The sequence below is a fragment of the Mercenaria mercenaria genome, unplaced genomic scaffold (genome assembly GCF_021730395.1).
Source record: "Mercenaria mercenaria strain notata unplaced genomic scaffold, MADL_Memer_1 contig_514, whole genome shotgun sequence".
Lineage (NCBI taxonomy): Eukaryota > Metazoa > Mollusca > Bivalvia > Venerida > Veneridae > Mercenaria > Mercenaria mercenaria.
This window is the reverse complement of record NW_026463392.1, coordinates 31687-56565: the sequence shown is the minus strand read 5'-3', so window position 1 is coordinate 56565 and position 24879 is coordinate 31687. Positions and strand designations below refer to the sequence as shown.

Below are 24879 nucleotides of genomic sequence, written 5' to 3'. Positions count from 1 at the left end.
TTATCAACTAACACATATTCTGAGTATTGAAAAAGAACAGAAGATCACCCGTGGTTAAGTATTGTTTCATGGGTTTCAAAGAATAGTTTTGGTCAATGCGTATGTGTTCTACAGTCATGTCAAGTAATGTGACAGCTGGTAAGGCTGCAAGCTGGTCACCTACAGGGTTGTCGTCATGTTGTCCAGCTGATGGTAAGTGGTCAGTACCAGACATAGTACTATTTTTCAAAGGAGTAACAAGCTGGGGTGGACATAACTGGACATGGATAGGTGGTTTGCTTTTTAGTGAGAATATTTCATCATAGTTATGAACAGAGCTTGGTAAGCTGAGATTCTGAGATTCATAATCATTGTCTGAACATTCTGATTGAGCATTAGGCAGATATGCGCGCAATGGGGCATTCTCCGACTGTCTCTTTGCACGATTGATTTTTCGCTGGACTGTCACTGCTGTCGGTAGGAACTGTGTCAGTTGTAGCAGTGCTCTGAAACTGAACATTAGATGGAACAATCTCATCACCAAAATCTGGCACACATGGTTCTGTAATTATCGCAACATTGTCAACACTGACATTTTGCTATCTTCACTACATACCTGTTCTAGACTACAGTCACATTTTTCAGTGTGTACTAGAATGAAATGCCAGACGTTGTACACACGCATGTTTGTGTTGTAGTTTCTTCCTTAACACATATTTATTGTCATGATCACCTAGGTTATCTTACGTATCAACATAATACAAGTCAGATTTTGTTTGCATAGTCACTTAATTAAGCACTAATTTCACTCGTTTGGGGCCTCCGTGGCCGAGTGGTTAAGGTCGCAGACTCCCTCATCGATGTGGGTTCGAGCCTCACTCGGGGCGTTGAATTCTTCATGTGAGGAAGTCATCCAGCTGGCTTACGGAAGGTCGGTGGTTCTACACAGGTGCCCGCTCGTGATGAAATAATGCAAGGAGGGGCATCTGGGGTCTTCATCCACCATCAAAGCTTGAAAGTCGCCATATGACCTATAAATGTGTCGGTACGACGTTAAAGCCAACAAAAAAAAATCACTCGTTTGTCCTTTGGCCGAAAATATGGAAAGAACGGATCATCTTCCGCAAGGCTGCAGGACAAAACTTTCTGATAAGATGGCATACGAGGTAAACTGTCCGGTACCACCATGTCGGAAGCAGGTTTCCACTGTATGTCACCATCAAACGGTTGGAGGATTGTCAACCAGCCTTCATAGATCGCACCTTTGAGCTGTTTCTGAAAGAGTGGTCTAGGCGCTTGATGGTCACACTCGATGATAAAGTACCGTCCTCGCAAATACGATGCACAGTATGATTGCTGTCATTTCGATTGTCCCTTCGATCCGAATCGAACAATGCGTTTCTGTCCATTTTCATGAATTTGCAACTCCTTGTATGCTGTTGGTTTGGCATTCCCTGTTTGATATTTGTCTTTGTTTTTTTTAGCATAGTTAGCAATAATGTCCAACTTATTCGATGGCGTACAAATACCTCACTAGAAATGGTCTATAAATACCCCTTGGTGACCCAAAAGCGACCCCAAATTTACATTGAGATAGACCAAGTTTTAGGCCTGCTTCTTCAAATCTACTCAAGACGTTATCAATATCTATCAAGTGTTTCTCAGAAGACTGAGAGCATATACAACAATCATATAGTTTACAATGTATTGAAACAAATGTTACATTTTTCAAAATTATGTCCAATTCTATGTTAAACCAGACTTATGTAACTAATATCTGGATTGTCAGGTGTACTGAAAACTTTCTTATGCTTTTACAATACCTGATACAAACGGTCACTATCAGACTGTGATAATTTGCTATTACTTTGGAAATTAGACTTAAATTCCTCAAAATCTGTCCTACCAACATCAGTATGCTGGGTCGTAATGGATGACGGACTGAGGTATGAGAGGTTCAAGTCAACAAAATTCCTGTACACAGTTTCACTACAAGTTCTAGCGACAGAAGAAAGTTCTGCTTTTCTTTACAGTCATATGTGCACATGATTTTAAAGGTATAATATCACATGAATTATCACGAAGTTCAAATTTGACTAATAATATTTCATTTCTGTTTGTGAACAACATCATTACAAGGGTTCAGCAACTTAACTTCAATAACATGGTCTGGAAAACAAGTGACAAGAGTTTGCGACACCAAAAACTCCTTCGTTTGTTACCTCATAGAAGTATCCTTGCATGCCAACACTTACTCGGCTATCCAGCACACCTGTAACTACTCATTCAAAGTTTCGTTCGATAGCTTAAAGGCAAAGAAAATCTCCTATATAAGTGACCCCCACAAATACCAGACATTTTATTCTCCAATAAACCAGATCATGTCTGGTCCAGTCTGATAAGGGTCCATAAAACCCCTGTAGACTTGACATGTAGCCTAATTATTGTCAGAGGATCATAAATTTTATAGATATTTACAGATAAATTGGTTATTTCATGTGTTTTGCATTTTATTGATTGAAATGATTTTTTTTATACGCAAACTTATCTTAGTGAAAATATACTAATTTTGATTGCTCAGTCACGTTGAGCGAAGTGCTGACCAATTAAATTCATTATTTATAAAATCTAGATTCCTGAATGCATTTTCTTTTATTTTCAATGAAACATCCAGCAATGATGAGATAAAATTATAAAAAAAAATTGATTTATTAAAAAATAATAAAAACACTGTCGTATCTTATCACTTTGTTTGTTTAGCCCTAATTTAATCAGGCTTTCTAAACTTGTGATAAAGGTGAGAACTGGTTTGTTATAATGTGAAAAATATCATTTGCAATTTATGTACTGCACAGTAACTATACAGTAGCTTATTATGATAAACAGAAGCAAGTCTATCAATGGTCCAGTCTTGTATATTAGCCCTTACTGCCAATACGCAGACCTTATCATCCCCATAGGCCACATACCTGGCATACCAGAATCAGTGTCTTTAAGTCATTGCGCATTTTATCTGGTAGTTTTTTAAGAATCAAAAGAAAAAACATTTCTTCGAAACATCCAGAGAAATTTGTTTCCAAGATCATTATGAGAAGTATCATGCAACAATTACACAAATATAAATTCACCACGATCATGTACCGACTTACGAATACGAATTCCGGCTGTGCCATAAATGTCTACAGACTGATTATTTACAGAAGAATACTATCTGAGCATGGAAAATAATCAGTCTTCACAGACGGTGGAATTTACTCAAACGAAACACTTGAAAGCACATTTATACTACTACCAGACTCCAGTAAAGCAATAAGTCGAATCCGTTTTATAAACACTTTTATATCTGGTTGTTTACGGTCCGAAAGCTGCTGCACTGTCCCAGATCTAGGCCAATTCAGTTTGGGTGACCCTGTTGTGGTGTCTATTGTTGTTCACATATTTTGGCGATATGGCTTTCATTTCCACAGTGCGGACACTTGTTAGTTTGACCTACATTATGATTACTTTTTTTCAAACAAAATTTGGCAGCATGGCTAAATTGGTCAAACAATTGACACTCAACTATAGGAGTTTTGGAACCAATTCCTGACCATTTAAATTATCTCTTTAGATGACTACGGGCACCACAGTTGTAGCACGTAAGAGGCTGATTTCACGGTTGTCGAACTGCACTAGCAATCCCGGTACTGGAAATCTAAAACTGACTAACACTGACAAAAGGAAAATAGAAATTTCACCAAGTTCTATCGCTATTTATTGCAGTTTACACCTTTACATGATAGTGTAAATATTTGACGCGATCGTGTCCTTTATTTAAACACGGCTGCGTCAGCATATAGACAATTATAATTTACGACTTTATGGTACATCTTAAAGTGGGCAAAGTATACATTTTGTGTTAGAGTGATCCTTTGCTCGTGTAGTTCAATGGTTATAGGTTGGATATTACCAAAATGTGGCGCGATAGCATGCATGGGGTACAAGAACGGAGATAAGATTGAAATTGACCATGTTATCCCCCTTTGCCTCTGTTTATATTGCTAGCTGCAGTGGTATAGGGGATGGCGGTTGGCAAAAACGGGTATGTTTCTTTGTCTTTATTCAACGCACACTGAAATTGACTGATACATCCGGTTCTGATCAGTTTTTGGCTGAAAAAAATTCCAAAATTCCAGACATGCCGTCATATTCTTGACATGAAGTCCCTCCTTGTACCTGTCATAAAATACGCTACACCGTATACCATGGCTTACCTTTATGACCCCTACGGGGAGAGAAACCTCAACTGAGACTATGAAGACTACTTTGCAAACATGTCCTAATAATCTGTCGCAGTGATGTCTAAGTGTGTTGGTATATTTGCCAATTCGAAGTCACTTTATTTACCAGTAAGTATAACAAGTACTTACTTTCTACAGAACTAAGGTTTTGCCACTTACCGTTCCAAGGCGGCGCCACACTGTGTTCCTATATTTGTTTGTTTTGTCCTTGTGTGTTTATTTTGTGTGTGTGCGTGTGAGTGTGTGTGTGTATGTTGATCGTGTGTGCCTTTTGGGGAGGCTGCGTTTTTGGAACGTGGCTTTCCCTGTTGGATATTCTTCCTTGTTTTTATCTTTTATGTCGGATTATCCCACCCATTTATAATGCTGCATGCAAAAATCAATATCAGTTTTAGGTGATATTTGATTCTTTTTTTTTGTTCATTACTTTTTTCAATGCATTGTACTTCTTTTTCATAACAAAATTACACTTCTATTCAGATATTACATGAAAAGGAATATGTTGTTCTTACTTCTAAAACTATGACATTTGTCAAACAAAATCGCCATGGAATAGCAAATAATTGGTTTAATATGGTACAGTAAGACATGACACGTATATTCAAAGCATATAATGTGTACGGCTTTGGCCACTGTATGAACTTTCGTGCACTTTCAAAATTTGGCGGTCATGTTGGATTTCTCGGATGTCACCAAGTAGCGCCCTCAGTGTTCGCATTTCAGACTACCTACAACATCTATAAAGATTTTAGGGGACCCCTCGTGCATACAGAATGCGCCTGTGTCACTAGGGAAGCAGATATGCTTCTGTCAAAAGACAATTGCGATGTTCTTAAGAGATACCTCCAGCAGATTTATTGTGATAATAGCGTGGCATGATCGGATTGTAATACGGAAATACGGGATATTATTGTGGGAACTTTACAGATAATTATCTATGACGTACAGTCAAGAACATCAATCAATCTACGATTACATAGGGTTGAATACAAGCTGCTGAATATTGGGTAATTCTGCATAAAATTACTGTATCGTCATTGAAAATTACGTAATAGGCCTTTCCTGTTGTCCTTTATTACCAAACTGACATACCGAACCGAACTGATTACCCAAGAACGATTTAACTAGGGATTCTTAAATTTCATACACAGGTTAATTGTAAATGGCAGATGATCTCTTTTGATTTTAGTGCGGTAAGTCAAAAGTCTAGGTCGTAGTGATCTCGAGTTGCAAATTTGGGTGATAACTGCGGAATGAGGAGCCTCAAATCCGATAGGCAGATTGGACAAGAGCAGATGACTTCTATCAGTTTCGAGGTCCGTATGTCAGTTTACATTGAATAGGGGACTTGCAAAGTTAAACCTGACAGTCAATAACGAATAACGAATTTCAGTTTGTAGCTTTAAGGTACAATGTAGTCAGTAATAGTACAATGTAGTCTGTAATAAAGACAGTTTTCATGAATAAGTATCTATTTTACTGCTATCAATTATGACATAATAATGTGTCTTACCAATATTATAATGTGTCTTACCAATATTTAGATCTGAAGAACCTGTAACATTCATTTCATCTGTATGCACCAGTTCTGGATCATGGAAGTTTACCACTACGGGTTGCCGATGATTCTCGACAGTGTGACGATCCTTGTATACAATCTGTTTTGTTACTGAAATGAGACGTGTATATTATGAAATTTGTGCAGAACTTAAGATAAAATATATATACATGTATGACTGAAATATATGACTGAAATGTAAAAGGCAAAAATAACTTCCTTGAATTTTAAGCACATGAAACGCAAACTTTTTACTTGTTAGTGGAATGTTTCGGCAGGTATATTGTATGTTAAGTAATTGTTAATAATTCAGTGTTTTAGTCTTTTTAACAAAAGCTAAGCAGAAAAGACCAGAATACGCCCGAACATTTCAATCTTAGGAGATTAACTAGCCATATAATTATATCCAAGCTTAGTTCAATCATGAACTTAGAACTTATTTGACGAATCAGTCAAACACATCATATATCTCATCAGATAAGTATAAGTAAGACAATTCATCACACTTTATGGTCTGAGTTATATGTACACCAAAAAGTAAAATTTCAAGGGGGCCAAGTGACCCGAAGTCGCTCACCCGACTTTGACTTTTTGAACCCGATTATATAAATGACACACTGAATCATGAATGGTAACATCTGCGCTTATCATACAAAAGCATAAAAACAGGTCATATGCCCCTATTTAAACAAAATTTAGGAAATGCTTTAAAGTGATTCTACATACCAAATTTGATGAAGATCAACCAGTTCAGGAGAAAAAAAGTTTAAAAGTTTTTTTCTGTTTTGAGCTCTAATGGCCCCTAAAAGAGGCAAAGTGTCCTTATAATAGAAAGAGAAGATCCTTTAACGATGTTACATGTACAAACAATGTTTGATGATGATCCATCATGCGGTTCATGAGAAGTCATTTACAGGTTATCCTATTTTAGGTTGAAGAGAAACTTACAATGATGTTGCAGTTTGAAAAAGATCCATTAAGTGATTCATAACTAGAACTTGTTTAAAGTTTTTTTCGACTCTTAGCTCTAGCGGCACCTAAAATAGGCCAAATGCTCCCATTTGAACATATTTGAGTGAGGAATTTACAATGATGCTAAAGACAAAGTTTAATCAACCAAACGGTTCATGGGAAGAAGTCGTTAAATGGTTTTTCTATTTTTAACTACAGTGTCTCCGTAAAGTGGCAAAGTATCCCCGTTTGCACAAAAGCAAGAGGAAACCATATAATGATGATACAGACCAAATTTGATAAAGATCCATGTTGTAGTTCTCGAGAAGAAGTCATTTGAAGGTATTTATATTTCAGCTCTAGCGGCCCCTAAATTGACCAAGTGCTACCATGTCAACAAAGTTGAGAGGGGCCTTACAATGATTCTAGAAACCAAGTTTGATGATGATCCATCGAGCAGTTCATGAGAAGAAGTCGTTCAAATGTATTTCTATTTCAGCTTTAGCGGCCCCTAAAAGAGGCTAAGTGCTCCCGCTTATTGGAATTTAAAAGAGCACTTTACAACAATGTTACAGACCAAGTTTAATGAAGATCTGTCAAAAGATTCTTGAAAAGAAGTTGTTTAAATATTTGTTTTTCAAGTTTTAACTCTAATGGCCCCTAAAAGGGGCTCAAGTGTCCCTATAAAGAGACATATGACAGCTTACATTGTAATGATGCTACAGACCAAGTTTGTTGAAGATCTATTGAGTGATTCAATAGGAAGTCTTTTCAATTTTTTTTCTATTTATAGCTCTAGCGGCCACTCAAAGAATAAAGGGCTTCTATTTGAACAAATCTGAGTTGAAAGCCGGACCATCCATCATTTTAAGGCTTACCCTGAACAAAGCTCTAGTTTCAAGTCAATACCCTGAATAGGTTTTAAGTTTCAGACACGAAGTCAATAGGTTACCTTGACCTTCGACTCATCGAAATCAATGTATGCTCTCTGCAACTTATCATCCCCATCTACACATATACCAAATATGAAGTAAATATTTTCACGGTGTATTACATCTACTCCAGACACGAAATATAATGTCAAATTTGACCCTTGATCCCATTTTGTGACATTGAACTTTGACATATCGGCCTGAAAGTTGAGTCTCATCGCCGCCTACCTATATGGCAGGTTTAATGTCAATAACTTGAATGTTTTTAGGGCAGTGCCCCTAAAGTAAACAGTGTGTTAATTTTCAGGCTGCGTCGAACTATTGACCATCCTGACAACACACAAATTTTCATAGCTTTTGTAGAACACCAATTTTCCCATTTTGGGAATATATTATGATTGCAAGAATTATTTGTAGAGCTGTATACATTTCTGTTTTGAATTCAGCAACTAGAGAAACATCAAAAGCATAACAGGTAAAATAATAACAATTATGCGGAAGACTATAATCACATGACAACGCTTGTTTGATCATCTGACCAATTTCAAACAGCTATTTTCATTTGATTTCAGAGGGCTCGTCTCAACAACTGTTAGGCTTTACCTTCAAAAAGGCGGCCATCAAAAGTTCGGAATAGGTATGTAAAGCAGAATCTATTAATTTTGTTGTTATGCTCTATTGTTTATACAATTGCTGGAAATATATTTAATCAACGCTGATGCCAATTGAAAGTGAAACTAAATCTAAAATTGAAACTCGAAATTATTCGGAATAATGCTTTGACTTCTTTATTATAATATAACAATCAAATAATTGTGTATTTTTATACATTTGTATTTCTTTTCTGATTGTGTAACACAACCAACCTTCACATAATAAAACATAATAAAATAAGCGTTGAATTCTAATAAATGGAATGAGTAAACAATGGATACCGGATTAGTAAGTGTCAATTCAAAATATGTTTTTATGTTACATGGTCGATAAGAAACTGGCAATGTCATGCTGAAAATCGCTTGTATTTGGTAGAACTAAAAAATTTGCTCAGCACAACACAATTGAAAATGTTGCAGGCTCGGTTTGATTAAACCTACTCATGGATGGTAGCGGACATGCATGCTACTGTACACGTTCTCTAGCCCCGGGTTGAGCAGAACTCAACATTTACACATGTTATTGTCCGTTTTAATCGACCTGGCGGGGCGGAGTTTTGCGACGGTCCACAGCATTATTGTGTAGGATATGTAGTACATTCGGCTACCAGATTTCTTATTCAATGGTCATCTACTTTACATTGTAACCAATTTAGCGTTGAATTTTAGTCGTTGGATTAAACAATTATACTACTCTACCTATTTTGCTCGTTGTTTTTCAGATTACCATTATTTGCATAGGTCAGATATTAACTCCGCCCCGCCAGGTCGATTAAAACGGAAATACTTGTACCAAAAACAATTTAGAGACATCCGCAGATGTGTTCATAAGGTAAGTGGAATAGTAGTTAGTAATACCATCATGGAAAATAAAAGGATTGTGTATATTGTTAGCTTATTTCATTGATGATCGACCAGTTTAGGAAAAGTCCTGTGAGAAAATCTGATATATCAGTGGTTTACTTATATTAGTCATTTCTAGTATGATACTAGATGTATTTTTCATCTTCACTGGCTACGGTTACTCCTATTTAATGTATCTCTTGGAAGTGGCCAGGAGCGAAGTAAGTGGGGACCCTTACTATGATGTCCGGTAATCAATAAACTGTTACTGTATTACTGAAATATATATGATAGAAGGGAGTGTACTACAGTGAGTATATTATGAAACAAGAACTCGTAGAACACGGAACGCCCCATTGATGCATTCAGTTACTGTACAAGGAACAGAAACTATTTGGTCACTGTGCACTGGCCTCAAATCAATAACCAAATGTGACCTTGACCTTTAGGCTAAGGTTGTGCATGATATGTTGTCTTATTATGGAAAACAATTATGCCAAACAATATTGCAATTCCTTGATGGATGACAGCGTTCTGGACCAGACATGAAACAGACCATGTTCATGCCATTTGACCGCCATTTGTGACCTTGCCCTTATAGCTAGTGGTCTGAAAGTTGTGCACAACATATTGTCTTATTGTGGGGTACATATATGCCTAGTGATATTAAAATCCCTTTATTGATTGTTGAGTTACAGACCGGACAGGAAAAAACACTGTTGACCTTTGACCTCCTAGTGTGACCTTGACATGAGCTAGGGGAGCGTGTTTTGCGCATGACACGTTGTATTATCATGGGAAACATTTGTGCTAAGTAATAATAAAATCCTTTTATTTATTTATTTTGTTGGGCTTAACGTCGCAACGACACAATTATAAGTCATATGGCAACTTTCCAGCTTTGATGGTGGAGGAAGACCCCAGGTGCCCCTCCGTGCATTATTTCATCACGAACGGACACCTTGGTAGAACCATTGACCTTCCGTAAGCCAGCTGGATGGCTTTCTCACATGAAGGATTCAACGTCCCGAGTAGGTCTTGAACCCATATCGATGAATGACAGAGTTATAGAACAAATACGAAACTGTGAACGGACAGACGGACCGACGGATGGAAGAGCGCACTGCTATAGTTCGCGAAACTGGTTTTCAACCAGTAGAGGACTATTAAAGGGTGGTATATTCATAGCCACGAACACGAAAACTCGAAAAATAAGTTGTTTTGTGAGGTTTCGTCATAGACGACAGAAGTTATTACTTGTCTTATTTTATTATTAAATATTTTCCGGAAAATTATTGTTGCTCAAATACTGCGAATTTAGCTTGTACATTAGATTTTCAATGAATAAGAATCAAAATGTATTCTAAAGACTGCTGCAGTGAGCGAGCAATATTCTATATAGGCAGTACATGTACACTGCTAGTACATCCACAAACAGTGAATGTATTGTTCGCAAGGGAAATTCGAATTTTCTCTAGAGAGGTTTAAACTTGTTTCTCAAAGTCACCGTTGCTAAAATCTGTAGATTCGGAACTTAAGATAAACTTTTGTAAAAAGCCACAATGTGCAAATGTGCCAATTTTATATAAAATATTCTGCTCTGTTTAGAGAGAGTCATGCAAGAAGCTTAAATACTCTAGTTTACACGTTTAGTCTCTAAGAAAGCTACAATATATATACTAAGCTTGGTCGCAATCTTCCACATTCCCGTCTTTAGTTTTTATTTTACGCTATTTATAGTATCTTTCAAGTGTAAGCATGCATTCTATTTGATTGTCTTCAGAAAGCGGAAGTTTTAATTAAGTGACAGAAATAACTATGGAAAATATAATCATTCCTGTTTTTGATATTGTCTCAGTAAACTTTCTAGAAAATGACGGTTTTTATCTTGGCCTAGAATATAGATTACCCAGTCACATGAATAGACTATTTAGCATTTTAGATTTGTCACTATTTGTTTATAAAAATAGCTTTTACAAACGTACATTGTACATTTATTATAAAAACAAAGTTTTTAAATTTCTATACTTTTATCTACGATGGATGTCACGGTGAGAAAGATACAATGTCAAAATATTATCGGCCGCTGTCCCACATATTAGAGACTCAACTACCAGAGGGGTTTTCTTTAATAACTGATGGCTCACACAACTTGAATGAGAATATAATAGAAAACATACTCTTTTCATTTTTGAATGTCACGAAGGCAACGTCAGCTTCCTTAACGATGCAGGTAATACTGTCCTCATCAGACGCTTGTTCTTCGAAATACTTTTTGAGGCTTTCGACTGATACGTCTGTTGGAATGTTCGTGACTTCCACAGTATTAGATGAATGAAAATTATGCACACTAACTTCTGTTTTCTTGATAGAAATAGGTCTCTTTTTAAGAACTATTTCAACAGCTGTAAAACATAAAATAAAAATGGAATTATGAGGGGTACATAATCTTTCATTTTGATAAATTGTACTGTAACTTGGTAAAAAAATTGCAAGAACAAATGCTAATAAAACAATTGGGCTGTACTGTAGTATAGTCATTTTAACATCCTCCACAATATATCATCCATTTCTTTTGATTTGCTTGTTCATATGCCGCGGTAAACCACGAACACTCTGCTAAACATTCATAGACATTCACTTACCTTCACTCTCTTCAAACTCAATAATTGCTGTTCTTTGGCTCTCAAAAACTTGAACATGTCTTACATCTCCACCACCCTGCCTTCGTTTGTTTTCAAAGAGATTATTGAGATCTTCTTCATCTATGTTTTCTGGTAACCCGGTCACTTTTATTTTTTTTGGTCGAGAAGAACAGGTACACGAACCTGCAAAAGTTATTTATACCCGTTAAACTTCGAGAATATATTATGCACATATGCTAAGATAATTTATAGTATGCCAAATTTGTTTAATATTTATAGGGAATCTATCAAAAATATGCCCGAGTTCAGCAGCGGAAATATTGCGCGACGTTAGGATTACAATATTATTGCGCTAAAGAACGAATGCATATTTCTTGACGAAAAGCTAAAATCTTTTTGTTAAATACATAGCTACACATATTATTATTATAAGTATTAATCTTATGAATTTGTACAATGGTCTGAAAAAAATTGGCAATACTGACTTAGATATCAAATTCAGACGTTAACTGGATCCGGTTCCATTGTAACATAACGGAATATAAAAACGAGTATGTAATTAAACAGGACCTTCTTTAGACTGATATTTCCTTGCATTTTAAATTCAATCTCAACTTGAAATTATTTTATCACAGTTTTTGTGGACATTCAATACATAATGCAATCATAATTGCTTAAAGGTTAAAGGTCAGTAACTGAAATCAGTCTTTCTTTCATATAAAAAACAACTTCAGTTCGTGTTAACGTATCTTTATAGAATATCACATTTTCCTATGCCTATTTCTCATGAATAGTTCCTAGTAAAATGCTAGTCAGCTGTGGCATGCCGACCTAAAATGGTGTTTTTGCTCTAGTTCGCACAATAAACCCCTACTTTCTGTAAAACTTGCCACATGGGGTGTATAAACATGAAAATAATGTCATTTCATGTAGATTGTATTCTAGCACTGAAACTTGCGATGAAAGCACCCGTTCTACACAAATTTGCGCAAAAATGGGAAAATTAGGATCCTTTGACTTTTTTCTACACCACTGAAGCACATTTTCGACCGAATTACTGACCTTATTCTTACAAATTCTTTACAGTCTTAGATAAAGCTTTAATTAAATGTATATCCTTATTAAATTTTCCAATGATAGTTAACAAGTACTTTTGAAAGGGTTTTAGGTTGCCTAGCAACGAAAGAATGCCTATTAAACCTTTCATAGCGGCGTGTCATTTATAGGCCTACTAGGGAAGCCCCAATAAAGTTTAGATAGATAACACATGAACAAGTTGCTACGAACATCCCGGGAACAAGTTTCTATGAAAATCCTGCGAACATGTTGTTGCGAACATTCGATAAAAAGGTTGCTTTGACCATCCTGCGAACAAGCTAATTACCATGATTACATACCGAAACTCTGAAAGGAATTACAAACAATTTAGCTTGTAAAAGAGTGTAGACAAAGGAAATAGATCTATAAGAATTATGAACATAAATTTATTCTACAGCTTCACTGGGGGACTTCCATGGCCGAGTGATTAAGGTCTCTGACTTCAAATCTCTTGTTCCTCACCGATTTGGGTTTGAGCCACATTCGGGGCGTTGACGTCTTCATGTGATGAAGCCATCCAGATGGCTTACGGAAGGTCAGAGGTTCTACCAAGGTACCCGCCTGTGGAGAAATAATACAGGGAGGGAACCCTGGTGTCTTCCTCCACCATCAAAGCTGGGATATCGCCATATGACCTAATATATTGGTAATGCGACGTTAAACCCTACACAAAGAAAAAAAGAGCAACACCGAGACAGCGACAAATTCAAAGTTTCTATGTAATAGTAATTGGTATATGTTACAATGCAACAAAGTGCTTATGCCAACTGAAAAAAGTATTGTAAAAGTCTGACAAATCTTTATAAAGTCAAGTTTTACAGCTTAATTACCAAACTTATATATTTTTGCATTTCTGTTTGATCTCATTGCAAAACAACAGGTACATCTATTCCATTTTAAAGTGCTCTGAATTATGTTATCAACCAAAGCAACTGTTTACTGTTTATGTTTATCCAGGCGTTTACCATAATACATAATTTAGAAATTTCCTTACGTACCACTATCATGGAATATCTTCCTCCAACGTGCACATTTGAAGTATAAATGTCTTTAATATGTAGTTTTGTCTGTACATATGGGTCAAAACATCTACTACACCTACAGATAACTTTACGGATTAATTGATTTAATAAAATCAAAGCTCGTCAATAGGTTGAAGGTCAGTAATTTAAATCCTTCTTTGTTTCATATAAAAAACGACAACTTCAGGTCGTCTTTACCTATCTTTATAGAACATCACTTTTTCCTACACCTATTATTTATGAAAGTTCTATCATAAATTGACGAAACAATGAAAAGAAAAAGGGGGTTGAATAGTTCCTAGTGAAATGCCATCAGTTGTGGTCTGCTACCCTAAAATGGCGCATATTTGCTCTTGTCCGCACAATAAACACCTACTTCCGGTTTCAATCTGCAAAACTTCCCATGTGGGGGTGTATGAACATGAAAAACGTCTCATTTTATGCAGAATGTGTTCTAGTAGCGAAAACGTGTTATTAAAGCACTCTTTCTACAGTAATTTTGTGCAAAAATGGGAAAATTATGATCTATTTACTATGGAGTTTTTTCGACTACACCACGGAAGCACATTTTCGACCAAATTACTGACCTTATTCCAGTATGCTGATATGTTGTGAACAGTTTACCAAAAGAACAAACTTTCATGTTCTTCTGGCGAATATTATGCGATCAATGGTCTTACCGCAAATATCCCACGAACTAGTATGAAATTAATCGCGGCATGTTCGTGGCTAACGGCAAATATCCCACAAATGAGTATGTTCGCGGCATCATGTTTGCGGCTTTGATAATTTCATAGGATTGTATCAATATTGAATTCATCTCAATAAAATAAAAGAGCTATGTCAGCTTGTTTTTATGATTTAATAGTTTGCAAAACTCAACTGACAATACCTAAAGTAGTTGGCCCTGGATTTGATTCAATACCAGCTATCAGAAGCAAAACGCCAATGAAAACAACGGTTCCTATTGCTCTCATTCCTCTGTGGAAATTTATTGTGCACACAATTGTTACCACGTCAAGTCCTTGGGAATGGCGAAATCTTCCGATCCTTCCTCTGTATGTTTCTATATCAACTCCCATCTTTCCTTAAAATGATACAAACTAAAACATTTAAAGTTTGTTAAAAAGATTATAATATTGTGATAATATACGTTTTTCGTGTATAAAGCTGTGCAGAAGCACGATGGATTTTTGGTCGAGGTCACTAACATATCCCAAGGGCTTCTGTAATATCATCTTCTTGCATAAAAACATCATTGACTACAGTAAATTCTAGTTATTGGGAACTCCTCGGGGCAAGCATGATATAGCTAGCAAGTTCCTTATAAATCCCCCGCCGTGGCGGAGGGATTATAGGAATGGTCTGCGTCCGTCCTTCCGTCCGTCCGTCCTTCCGTCCGTCCTTCCGTCCGTAACAAATTCGTGTCCGGTCCATATCTCCTAAACCCCTTGAAGGATTTTCATGAAACTTGGGTCAAATGATCACCTCATCAAGACAATGTGCAGAACCCATGAGTCAGCCTTGTCAGTTCAAGGTCAAGGTCACAACTCAAGGTCAAAGGTTTGAGCCTGCCATTTTGTGTCCGCTCTATATCTCCTAAACCCCTTGAAGGAATTTTATAAAACTTGGGTCAAATGTTCACCTCATCAAGACGATGTGCAAAACCCATGAGTCAGCCATGCCGGCTCAAGGTCAAGGTCACAACTCAAGGTCAAAGGTTTGCGCCTTCCATTTTGTGTCCGCTCTATATCTCTTAAACCCCTTGAAGGAATTTTATAAAACTTGGGTCAAATGATCACCTCATCAAGACGATGTGCAGAACCCATGAGTCAGTCATGCCGGCTCAAGGTCAAGGTCACAACTTAGGGTCAAAGGTTTGAACCCTCCATTTTGTGTCCGCTCTATATCTCCTAAACCCCTTGAAGGATTTTCATCAAACTTGGGTCATACGATCACCTCATCAAGGCGATGTGCAGAATTTATGAGTCAGTCATGTCAGCTCAAGGTCAAGGTCACAACTGAAGGTCAAAGGTTTGAGCCTTCCATTTCGTGTCCACTCTATATCTTCTTAACCCCTTGAAGGAATTTTATAAAACCTGGGTCAAATGATTACCTCATCAAGACAATGTGCAGAAATTATGAGTCAACCATGCCAGCTCAAGGTCAAGGTCACAACTAAGGGTCGAAGGTTTGAGCCTTCCATTTGGTGTCCACTCTGTATCTCCTTAACCCCTTGAAGGATTTTCATCAAACTTTGGTCAAATGATCACCTCATCAAGAACTCATGAGTCAGCCATGTCAACTCAAGGTCAAGGTCACAACTGAATGTCAAAGGTTTCAGCTCTGTATCTCCTAAACCCCTTGAAGGATTTTCATGAAACTTTGGTCAAATGATCACCTCATCAAGACGTTGTGCAGAATTCATGAGTCAGCCGTGTCAGTTCAAGGTCAAGGTCACAGCTAAAATCAAAGGTTTTACCCTTTCACTATCCATAGCAGTGGCGGGGGATTTAGCTGTCTTTCAGACTGCCTTGTAAACATTATTTGCATAGCAAAGTGATTTACATAATTAATTGATTTAACCTGTTTTGAAATTTACCACTTGTCTTTGTAGTTCATTTGTTTTGCAATTTATTTAGTTGTCCTACAATTTAATTGTTTATTTTGTAATAATCCTGAACATGTAACATATTAAAACAATTCGCCGTCTGTGCTTACGGTTTAAAAATGCAAATTTCTATAACTATAATACAATGTCAAGAAGTGATAAAATCTTGGCTCAGAAAATCGGCAAACTTTAATTTCACTTCTGAAAGCGTATAATACTACAGAGTAATCTAATTTATGTTATGTTATTTTGAGATGTTATAGATATATCTTATAATTATAATTAAATGTATATAAATAATCGATTTTTCCATAGGGGTAAGGTGTAAAAAATAAAATTTAGTAAGAATCAAATAACTACACCAAATTAAATCTTACCAGTAATGCCTTGTATGGTACCGGTGTAAAGTGATGCGTTATTACAACTCACGGTCGGATTATTATGTTCTTTCTTTATAATTGGTGATTACATATTTTAAATGACCTAAAAGTACTAAATTTCAAAAGTTATAAGACCTTAAAATATTTTTAAAAAGTATCAGATCAAGATTTCAGTGTTATACTTGTTCTCTTTTGTAATTGTTTATTGAAAAATCATTGTACCGTCATTCAAGAACAATGTTTTTGCAATGAACGATTATTTTTATGCAAATTAAAGTATTGAATTGAAACACACACAAAAAAACTCCTGGTTTGAAGTTCCGTTGAGATATATCAACAATCACGCTATGTTAAAAGAAGTTTTTTTTTATTCAAAATTGTTCGTACAATGTTTATCCAGTGCTTAGGGAAGAGAATTAGTGTCAGGTGTGTTTTATTTATTCACTCAAAATTTCGAGATACTAAAGGGGCACCTGTGGTCTTTCTTAACCATGAAAAACTGGAAAGTCACTAATGACCTATAAATATGTGTGCGTGCGTGCGTGCGTGCGTGCGTGCGTGTGTGTGTGTGATGTTCAGCTCATTAAAAAAAAAAAAAAAAAAAACACCATAGATAAATTATTTGATATTCTGTGCTCAGCAGATGACTTCCGCTGTCATGAGATCAAAGGCCAAGTTCACCACATACTTAGTAATTAGGGTACCTCAAATAGGCCAGATCATACAGGTGGGGGTATATAGGAGTGAGCTTGCCGGTCTGTGAGTTGGTGGGTGGGTCAGTTCGTTCTAACCCGAAATTTCGAGTAAGTAAGTCGAAATTTCGAGTTACGTTAGTTGAAATTTTGAGAGGGTAACTCGAAATTTCGAGTTTGTAAGTCGAAATTTCGGGATAATAAATCAAAATTTTGAGTTACGTTAGCTGAAATTTCGAGTTACAAAGTCGAAATTTCGAGTTAGTATCTCGAAATTTCGGGATAAGTATCTAGAAATGTCGAGATAGTAACTCAAAATTTCGAGTTTATAGCTCAAAATTTCGAGGCAATTAATAAAGAGCACCTGCCACTAATGCTCTTTCGTAAATCCTTATGTAAGAGCCTTGTATGAAACTTCTGAAAATAAGATTAATGGGTCCGCTATATCCTTTCCGCTCCTGTAACGTAATAAAACATATTAGCTTCTGATGGCCCTTTCACACTTCTGTAGAATCAACATTTATTACACGAAATTCATTTTGAAACTTTCTAAAATGTTTAGGTCTGCAGCTCTCAAATATGGAAATATATAACATCCGAGGCATATACTGACAACATCAAAAAGGATCTTTTTGAACGATTTGACGAAGCTTCAAAAATCTCCATATACCCTTGCTCCGTTACGGACTCCCGTGGCACTTGTGTTTATTCCGAGTTCATTTTTTTTCGCAGATGAAACGCTGACATGTCGTAAATAAAAGCCCAGGTATTTTCAAATCGTTAAAAAGTCCTGAAAATTGACTCCCCATTAGCAAAAGAAAAAAGTCCACGCGCATACATTTAGACGGGGTGACTCCTGTGCGTGTCCGCTGACTGTCGACCAGTGCAAACGCGACTTTCGATTTCAAGTTTAACCTGTTTACTTTCAATTTCTTTACTTTCGAAAAAAGCTGAAGGCCGTCTGTGTGTTGTTAAAAACAAATGTACAGTATGCCTATCGAGATTGTATAAAAATGTGCCCGTCGTCCTAAGGACATATTATTTCGAGTTATGGTGTTGTCGTGTTCTGTTGTTGGCGGGGCGAAAACACGGGACATTTTACGAGAAAACTCGATGTTTATAGGGCGCCGACACGACACATTTACCTGTCGAATTTTCTATTGGCGGGTATGAATAAGTCGCGTTGGCACCCTTTATTTGTCGTATTTTCATGTTTTCGACCTGCTGACACGAAAACACGACAAATGTCTAATTTGTCGTGTTTTCGTGATTTCGGCCCGCCGACACGAAAACACGAATACATACTTTTCAGATATCTCTTAAAATGGTAGAATTATTCTGCAGCCAATAGCAAAGGGTTTGAGAAGCATTTTTCTTTCTATATATGTATAGTAGAAAGAATTTATACGAACTAAATCACTACCACAATATACCAGACCGATTACGGCAAAGAGCCTAGTAGTATAAACGAACACGCACATGGCACAGCAAGTTTACTAACCCAATAATATTAGTTTCGACGCTGCTTTATATACGAGCCCGAATTGTCCTACACATTCGTACTCGTTCAACATTTGCATATATATACTCAAATCTCTGTTTTCATGTCTCACAAATCAGTAGTAACATTTTATTCTTGCACATCGGACTGGTGTTTCGGTGATTTTGCCAATGTCGGCGAAACCCATCTGGCACCCCCCCCCCCCCCCCCCCCCCCCCCCGCCCATGCCAGATGACTCTCGTGCTGTTAAGGACAACTAGTGGTTCATGCATTGATAATACATTGTTTATGTAAAAATACGAAAAAAGCAGGTACCTTGACATTTTCTCTCCGTTCCTTATAGTATATTTCTCGATTCAAAATAGGTTAGTTTACCGTAAGTCCATAACGTTACGCTACAAACGCTAAAACTAAAGTGGAACTTTGTTATTGTGCGTATCGCAAAACATCTTGACGTCACTTTTACTTACGGACGTTAATTTCCCGCGCTTGTGTTCATTCTCTACCATAAGAAAGAGTGCTACGTAAGTATTTCTACCTATTATTTGTACAATACGGTATGCAAGAAAAATAATCTGCCGGAATAAAATGCCAACATGTATACGATATGCAAAAAAAATATCAGACATGTGTTCACGAATCGAATAGTAATATCCGTCCCTCGGCCGCCTGCGCATGGGCGGTCATTCGGCAAGCCTCATAACCACCCAATGCGCAGGTGCCCCGGGACGGATATTTCTATCCGATTTATAAACACATGACAGATATCATTAGTCTTTTTAACTGATTGGGACCAGAGAAACTATATTTTCTCTCTCTGAAAGTTAACTGGATCTCCAGGATACATTGAATATAAAGAGATAGTTTGCATTAAGGGACATAATTAAATTCAGAACAGTTGACTCTCCCGTACGTGAGGTCCGCTAGGATACAAGTTCGCATTAGAGAATTTATACGAACTAAATCACCACCGCAATATACCAGGGCCCGTATTCATAAAGCTCCTAAGGGGAAAATCCTTACCTTTGTAAAGTTTCCTCAACAATATAGCACAAAAGAAAATTGTAAACTTTATAAGATTTATTGACAATCTTCTTTACTATGCCAGACTCTATGAGACAATATTGTTAAACATTCCAAATATCTCAACAATTGTCCACAAAATGCTTTGGAACGTTTCCCTAAGTTAGTCCCCTAGGGAAAATTTTCCATAAGGAGCTTTATGAATACGGGTCCAGACCAATTACGACAAAGCGCCTAGCAGTACAAACGAACACGCACATGCCACAGCAAGGCCACTAACCCAATAAGATTAGTTTCGGTGTTGCTTTATATACGAGCTCGAATTGTTTTACACATTCGTACTGGTTCAACATTTGCATATATATACTCAAATCTCTGTTTTCATGTCTGACAAATCAATAGTGATATTTTAGTCTTTTTAACTGATTGGGGCTAGAGAACTATATTTTCTCTCTCTATCTCTCTGGTTTGTTTTTATATTTTTAGATCTAGCTGCCCTTAAAAGCAGCCGAGCGTCCCATCTGAAGAGGACCTTATAGTAAAGCTACTGACAATTTGATGAAGATTCATCAAACGGTTAATGAGAAAAAGTAAAATGTATACTAAAAGTATTTTTAAGTTAGCTATAACGACCTCTAAAAGTGACCGAGTGTACCCACTTGAACAAAATTGAAAGAGACCATTGCACTAATTCTTCATAATAAGTTTGGTAAAAATTCCATCAAGCGGTTTATGAAAAGAAGCCGTGTAAATATTTTTTCTGTCTTCTGCCGCAGCGGTCTCTAAAAGGATTCAAGCGAAATCAATTGAACAGGCTTGAGAAGGGACATTGCCAGGAAACTACAGACAAAATGTTTAGTAATTCTGACTTGTACTTTAAGAAGAGAAGATGTTTATGTAAATTGTAGATGACGGACGACGGGCAATAGACGCCGGATCATCGACCTATACTTATAACTCACGCTAAACTTTTGGTTCTGGTGAGCTAAAATAGCAAAAAGACTTACGTTTTATCTAAGATTTTATACCAAAGTGGAATTTATTTCCGCTTCATTTTGTTGATTTTTTGTGTGTTAAATTTTTGCGTATAAAATTCTTGCTCATAACATTTTAATATTTCAACATTTTAAAATATAAATTAGACAGATTTATTTAATCACAGTGTGTCCGTACGTTTCATGATCCGCACTAAAATAATAGTTTGTAACTTTGCTGAATATTTCCCATTGTCATAGAGATCATATTGATTTGTTGAAACACAATATTTTTCTTTGTTTAAAACAAAATGACTCTCATTGTTTATTGTGTTTCTTTTGTATGAAAAAGATCATTTCATTCATGCAGAAATCAAATGTATAGATAATATTCCAGTTATAACGACCTTATGATCAATTCTATAACAAATATAGCAAATTAATTTTAGAAGTGCACTGAACTGTGTAATTAACTACGCATTTTAAAGAAACAAAGAACTGTAAACAACAAATATGACCCCACACGCTTGATAACAGGTCGGTCGTAAATTGATATGTATTTGTTTTTCATTGCTAAGTACTTAGACAGTGACCCTTGAATTAACGAACAAATCAAACATATTAAGGGTCATTTTCTATAGACAAGTAATGATACTACGAGTTTGTGGATAGTAGAGAAAATCGTTTTACTCCTTGGCCTTTGAGCTACATATCAATTTTAAAATTACAGAAGCGGAGTGGTGGTTTAGTCTTTAAAATGTCAGTCATGGGCTCGACCTCCGCTGACGTCACGACCGCACCTGAATTTTTACAGGAGTCAAAACGAAAAGAAATTTAAATAAGCAGAAGGCTTTCTTTATAATCGAGCTTAAATAAATATGTTTAGATTAAACAATAGTGGATCATCTGCTGACCACAGGTAATCACCATATAAAGTCGTTACCAAAAGGCTAAAGCGTTCAACACCTATTGATTGGAAACCTATTTTACGCAGACATTGAGCTTGGCATACTGACCCTGAAAAGATACGGAACAATCATCCTACAAAGTTTGACAACATTAATCCTAACGTTTTACACTTATTGATCAGAAACTGTTTTAAGCATCAACTCGCTGTGACCTAAACTTTTGGTATGTGAACCCAAAAAAACATATGGGTCATCTACACACCAAGACAATCATGCTATGTATTAGAGGGTCGTAGCACAAGGTTTTTCATAGAAAACCGTTTACAGCATAAATCCCTTCAACCTTGACATTTCACCTACTAATGCCGAAAACAATGAAGGCCATATACTGCAATGAATTGATTATGGTATATCCTCACTAAAATATAGTGAAATTCATATGAGAACACATCCTCATGGAGCCAGATAAGCAATTGGCCAGTTTTGAGAGCATATTCCTTTCGAATGTCTGCAAAATATCCAGTTATTTCCTGTTTTCCTTTTAAAGGTATTTGGGAATTGTTTCTCAAAATGCAAAGAAACTAGATATGTAAAGACTGCTACACACGAGTAGATTTATAAGTGAAACATTAATTATCTCATAGGTGTTCCAATTTTGAAATGAAATAGCATCCTTAAACAGATGGTATTTCATCTACTAGTACATTTTGTATCATTGAATGTACGAATAAATCTGAAAATGCAAAATGCATTTGCTTTTTCTATTGTTGGTAAAACATATTTTCCTTTCCCTATCAAGATCTGCACTGTTCGCTATTTAGTCAATATCTTTTTGGTAAGCACCCTTTCGGACAGTTAATGGTACTGTCCAAATTGAAAGATGGACAAGTTCATTATGGAATATTAGCAGGGCAAAGGTTAGGACCGTTCATTGAAAACACCAGATTATCTTGTATCACTCGATTTTGCAAATCACCGTTGTGGGTTTGAAATCTCACTTGGGGTGTACAATTTTTTTCATGTGAGGAAGCAACTCAACTGGCTAAAGGAATTCGGTTTCTCTACCTAGGTGTCCGTCCGTGATGAAATAATGCCCAGAACGGCAACTGGGAGTCGACATATAACCTATAATTGTTTCTGTAGGCAAATAAAAGAAAAAACATGTATCAAAATGCTTGTTCTTTATCGTTTTCTACATCTTCTCCCGAATTTCCAGACTACCTCTCTTAATTACCCAATTATCTTTAGATTATAACTAACTTTTAATATATTAACATGTCATAAATTGATTACCATTAACAAAATGGGAGGTCTAAATAGGAGAGTTCCTTATTTCATATTTATTTATTTGGGTTTTACGGCGCACCAACACAGTATAGGTTATATGGCACCAAACAGGACTACAAATTTTGGTTCCACATCACATTTACATCGAAATAAAAACATGAGGTATGGAATCCTTATTTCATGGTTCATCTTGTGATAAAGATATATTAGACATAAATTCACATTTACACATCCTAAAATATAAATAATTACTTTATAAGTTTTTATTAAAAAAATATTTACATGATTTCATGTATAAACAATACTTGTGTAAGTTTTAAAATAGCACACACATACGTATAAATATGTTCTTCCTCCAAAACAGAACTGGAATGCTTTTAACAAAAGACTGCTGTACATGACATTTCATTGTGAATGTAGCTCTACAAACAGTTTATATATTTAGTCAGGTTAAATTCAGGTTTTTTATATTTAAGATAGTATCTAAAATAAACTAATTTAGGGAAAGACGCGCATTGGATATCCTAATGTTGCCAATCGAAGTTTTGTTTCCGGATAATCATAAACCGGTTGTGTACATTTCGTGAAGGTTTTCATTCTACATACATACATACCTAAATAAGGCTGTACAGAGATTTTCTATACATTTACAAATTTAAAAATCAATGAATAATTGAATACTTATTGGACTGTTTTGTCTTTTTTAATAACAATTAAGAAAAAGAAACGCTTAAAGATTTTGATTTTCGAAATATCTCTGACGACATGTTCCGATAAAGAAAACAACTATGATTAAATAGCTACACAAAACAGAGAAGAGATAACTCGTCACTGTTGATTTACGTACAAACTTGAGTTTTTCTGTCCCTTGACTGCATTTAAAGTTCAATTCAATTGGAGATCTTTTTCCCGAAAAGGAAGTAAATTCGGGTAGAAAATCTCAATATGTTATGTTGTTTAAGGTTAAGAATTTAATAGAAAGGGATATTTGTAAGATTTTGAATAACGAATAAGCTAAACACAGGAGACTTAAACAGACTTTCTGCAATTCAACTAAAGTTAAAAGTTTTGGGCCGAAAATTTTCAGATTTTCAATATTTCATATCCAAAGCTTCAGCAGAGGATTTTGACTATAGATGTGAACCATGTTTGTCAATTGCAATTAGAAGCTCATGGATTTTGTGTGGTCTGTCAATAATACCTTTGTAAGAAATAAAGGCGACAGACAGAAGTTTAGAAACGACAGAAAAGCAATACACACTTGAGCTAAACCAAGACCTGAAAAAGATGCATTCAAGACAAATTGCACTTGGAAACCCCACTCTCTCTTCATAAACCCCAAAAGAAAACAGGACGAACAAACTTGTGGCGGCTGACAGGAACCACGGGACACTGAAAGTTGCTGACATCAAACATAACGCTGAAATAGAAGAGACAATACTTTCTTCCAAACCATGTGACATTGCTTTAGTACCTCAGGACCATATTGCTGCGACAATGCCAGGGAAGAAAGAGATCATTATATTGACAACAGCAGGCAAA

At 36.2% G+C, this 24879-nt stretch overlaps 1 protein-coding gene across 1 annotated transcript; it reads right to left on the bottom strand.

Moving 5' to 3' along the window:
- Positions 1 to 1338: 1338 nt before the first annotated feature.
- Positions 1339 to 21334, bottom strand: LOC128554541 (uncharacterized). Its single transcript, XM_053535811.1, has 6 exons — positions 21176 to 21334; positions 14854 to 15048; positions 11842 to 12024; positions 11377 to 11601; positions 5794 to 5928; positions 1339 to 1433 (listed from the first exon to the last, which is right to left on the bottom strand). Exons 2-6 carry the CDS (start codon positions 15041 to 15043, stop codon positions 1339 to 1341), a joined length of 828 nt encoding a protein of 275 aa, XP_053391786.1. The 5' UTR covers positions 15044 to 15048; positions 21176 to 21334.
- Positions 21335 to 24879: the final 3545 nt, after the last annotated feature.

Coding starts and splice junctions, on each gene's coding strand:
- LOC128554541 (XM_053535811.1), bottom strand. CDS start 15,043: ATGGGAGTTGATATAGAAACATACAGAGGAAGGATCGGAAGATTTCGC. Junction 11,602..11,841: donor TGAGTTTGAAGAGAGTGAAG/GTAAGTGAATGT, acceptor TATGTTTTACAG/CTGTTGAAATAGTTCTTAAA. Junction 5,929..11,376: donor GACATTCAAAAATGAAAAGA/GTATGTTTTCTA, acceptor GTCTCATTTCAG/TAACAAAACAGATTGTATAC.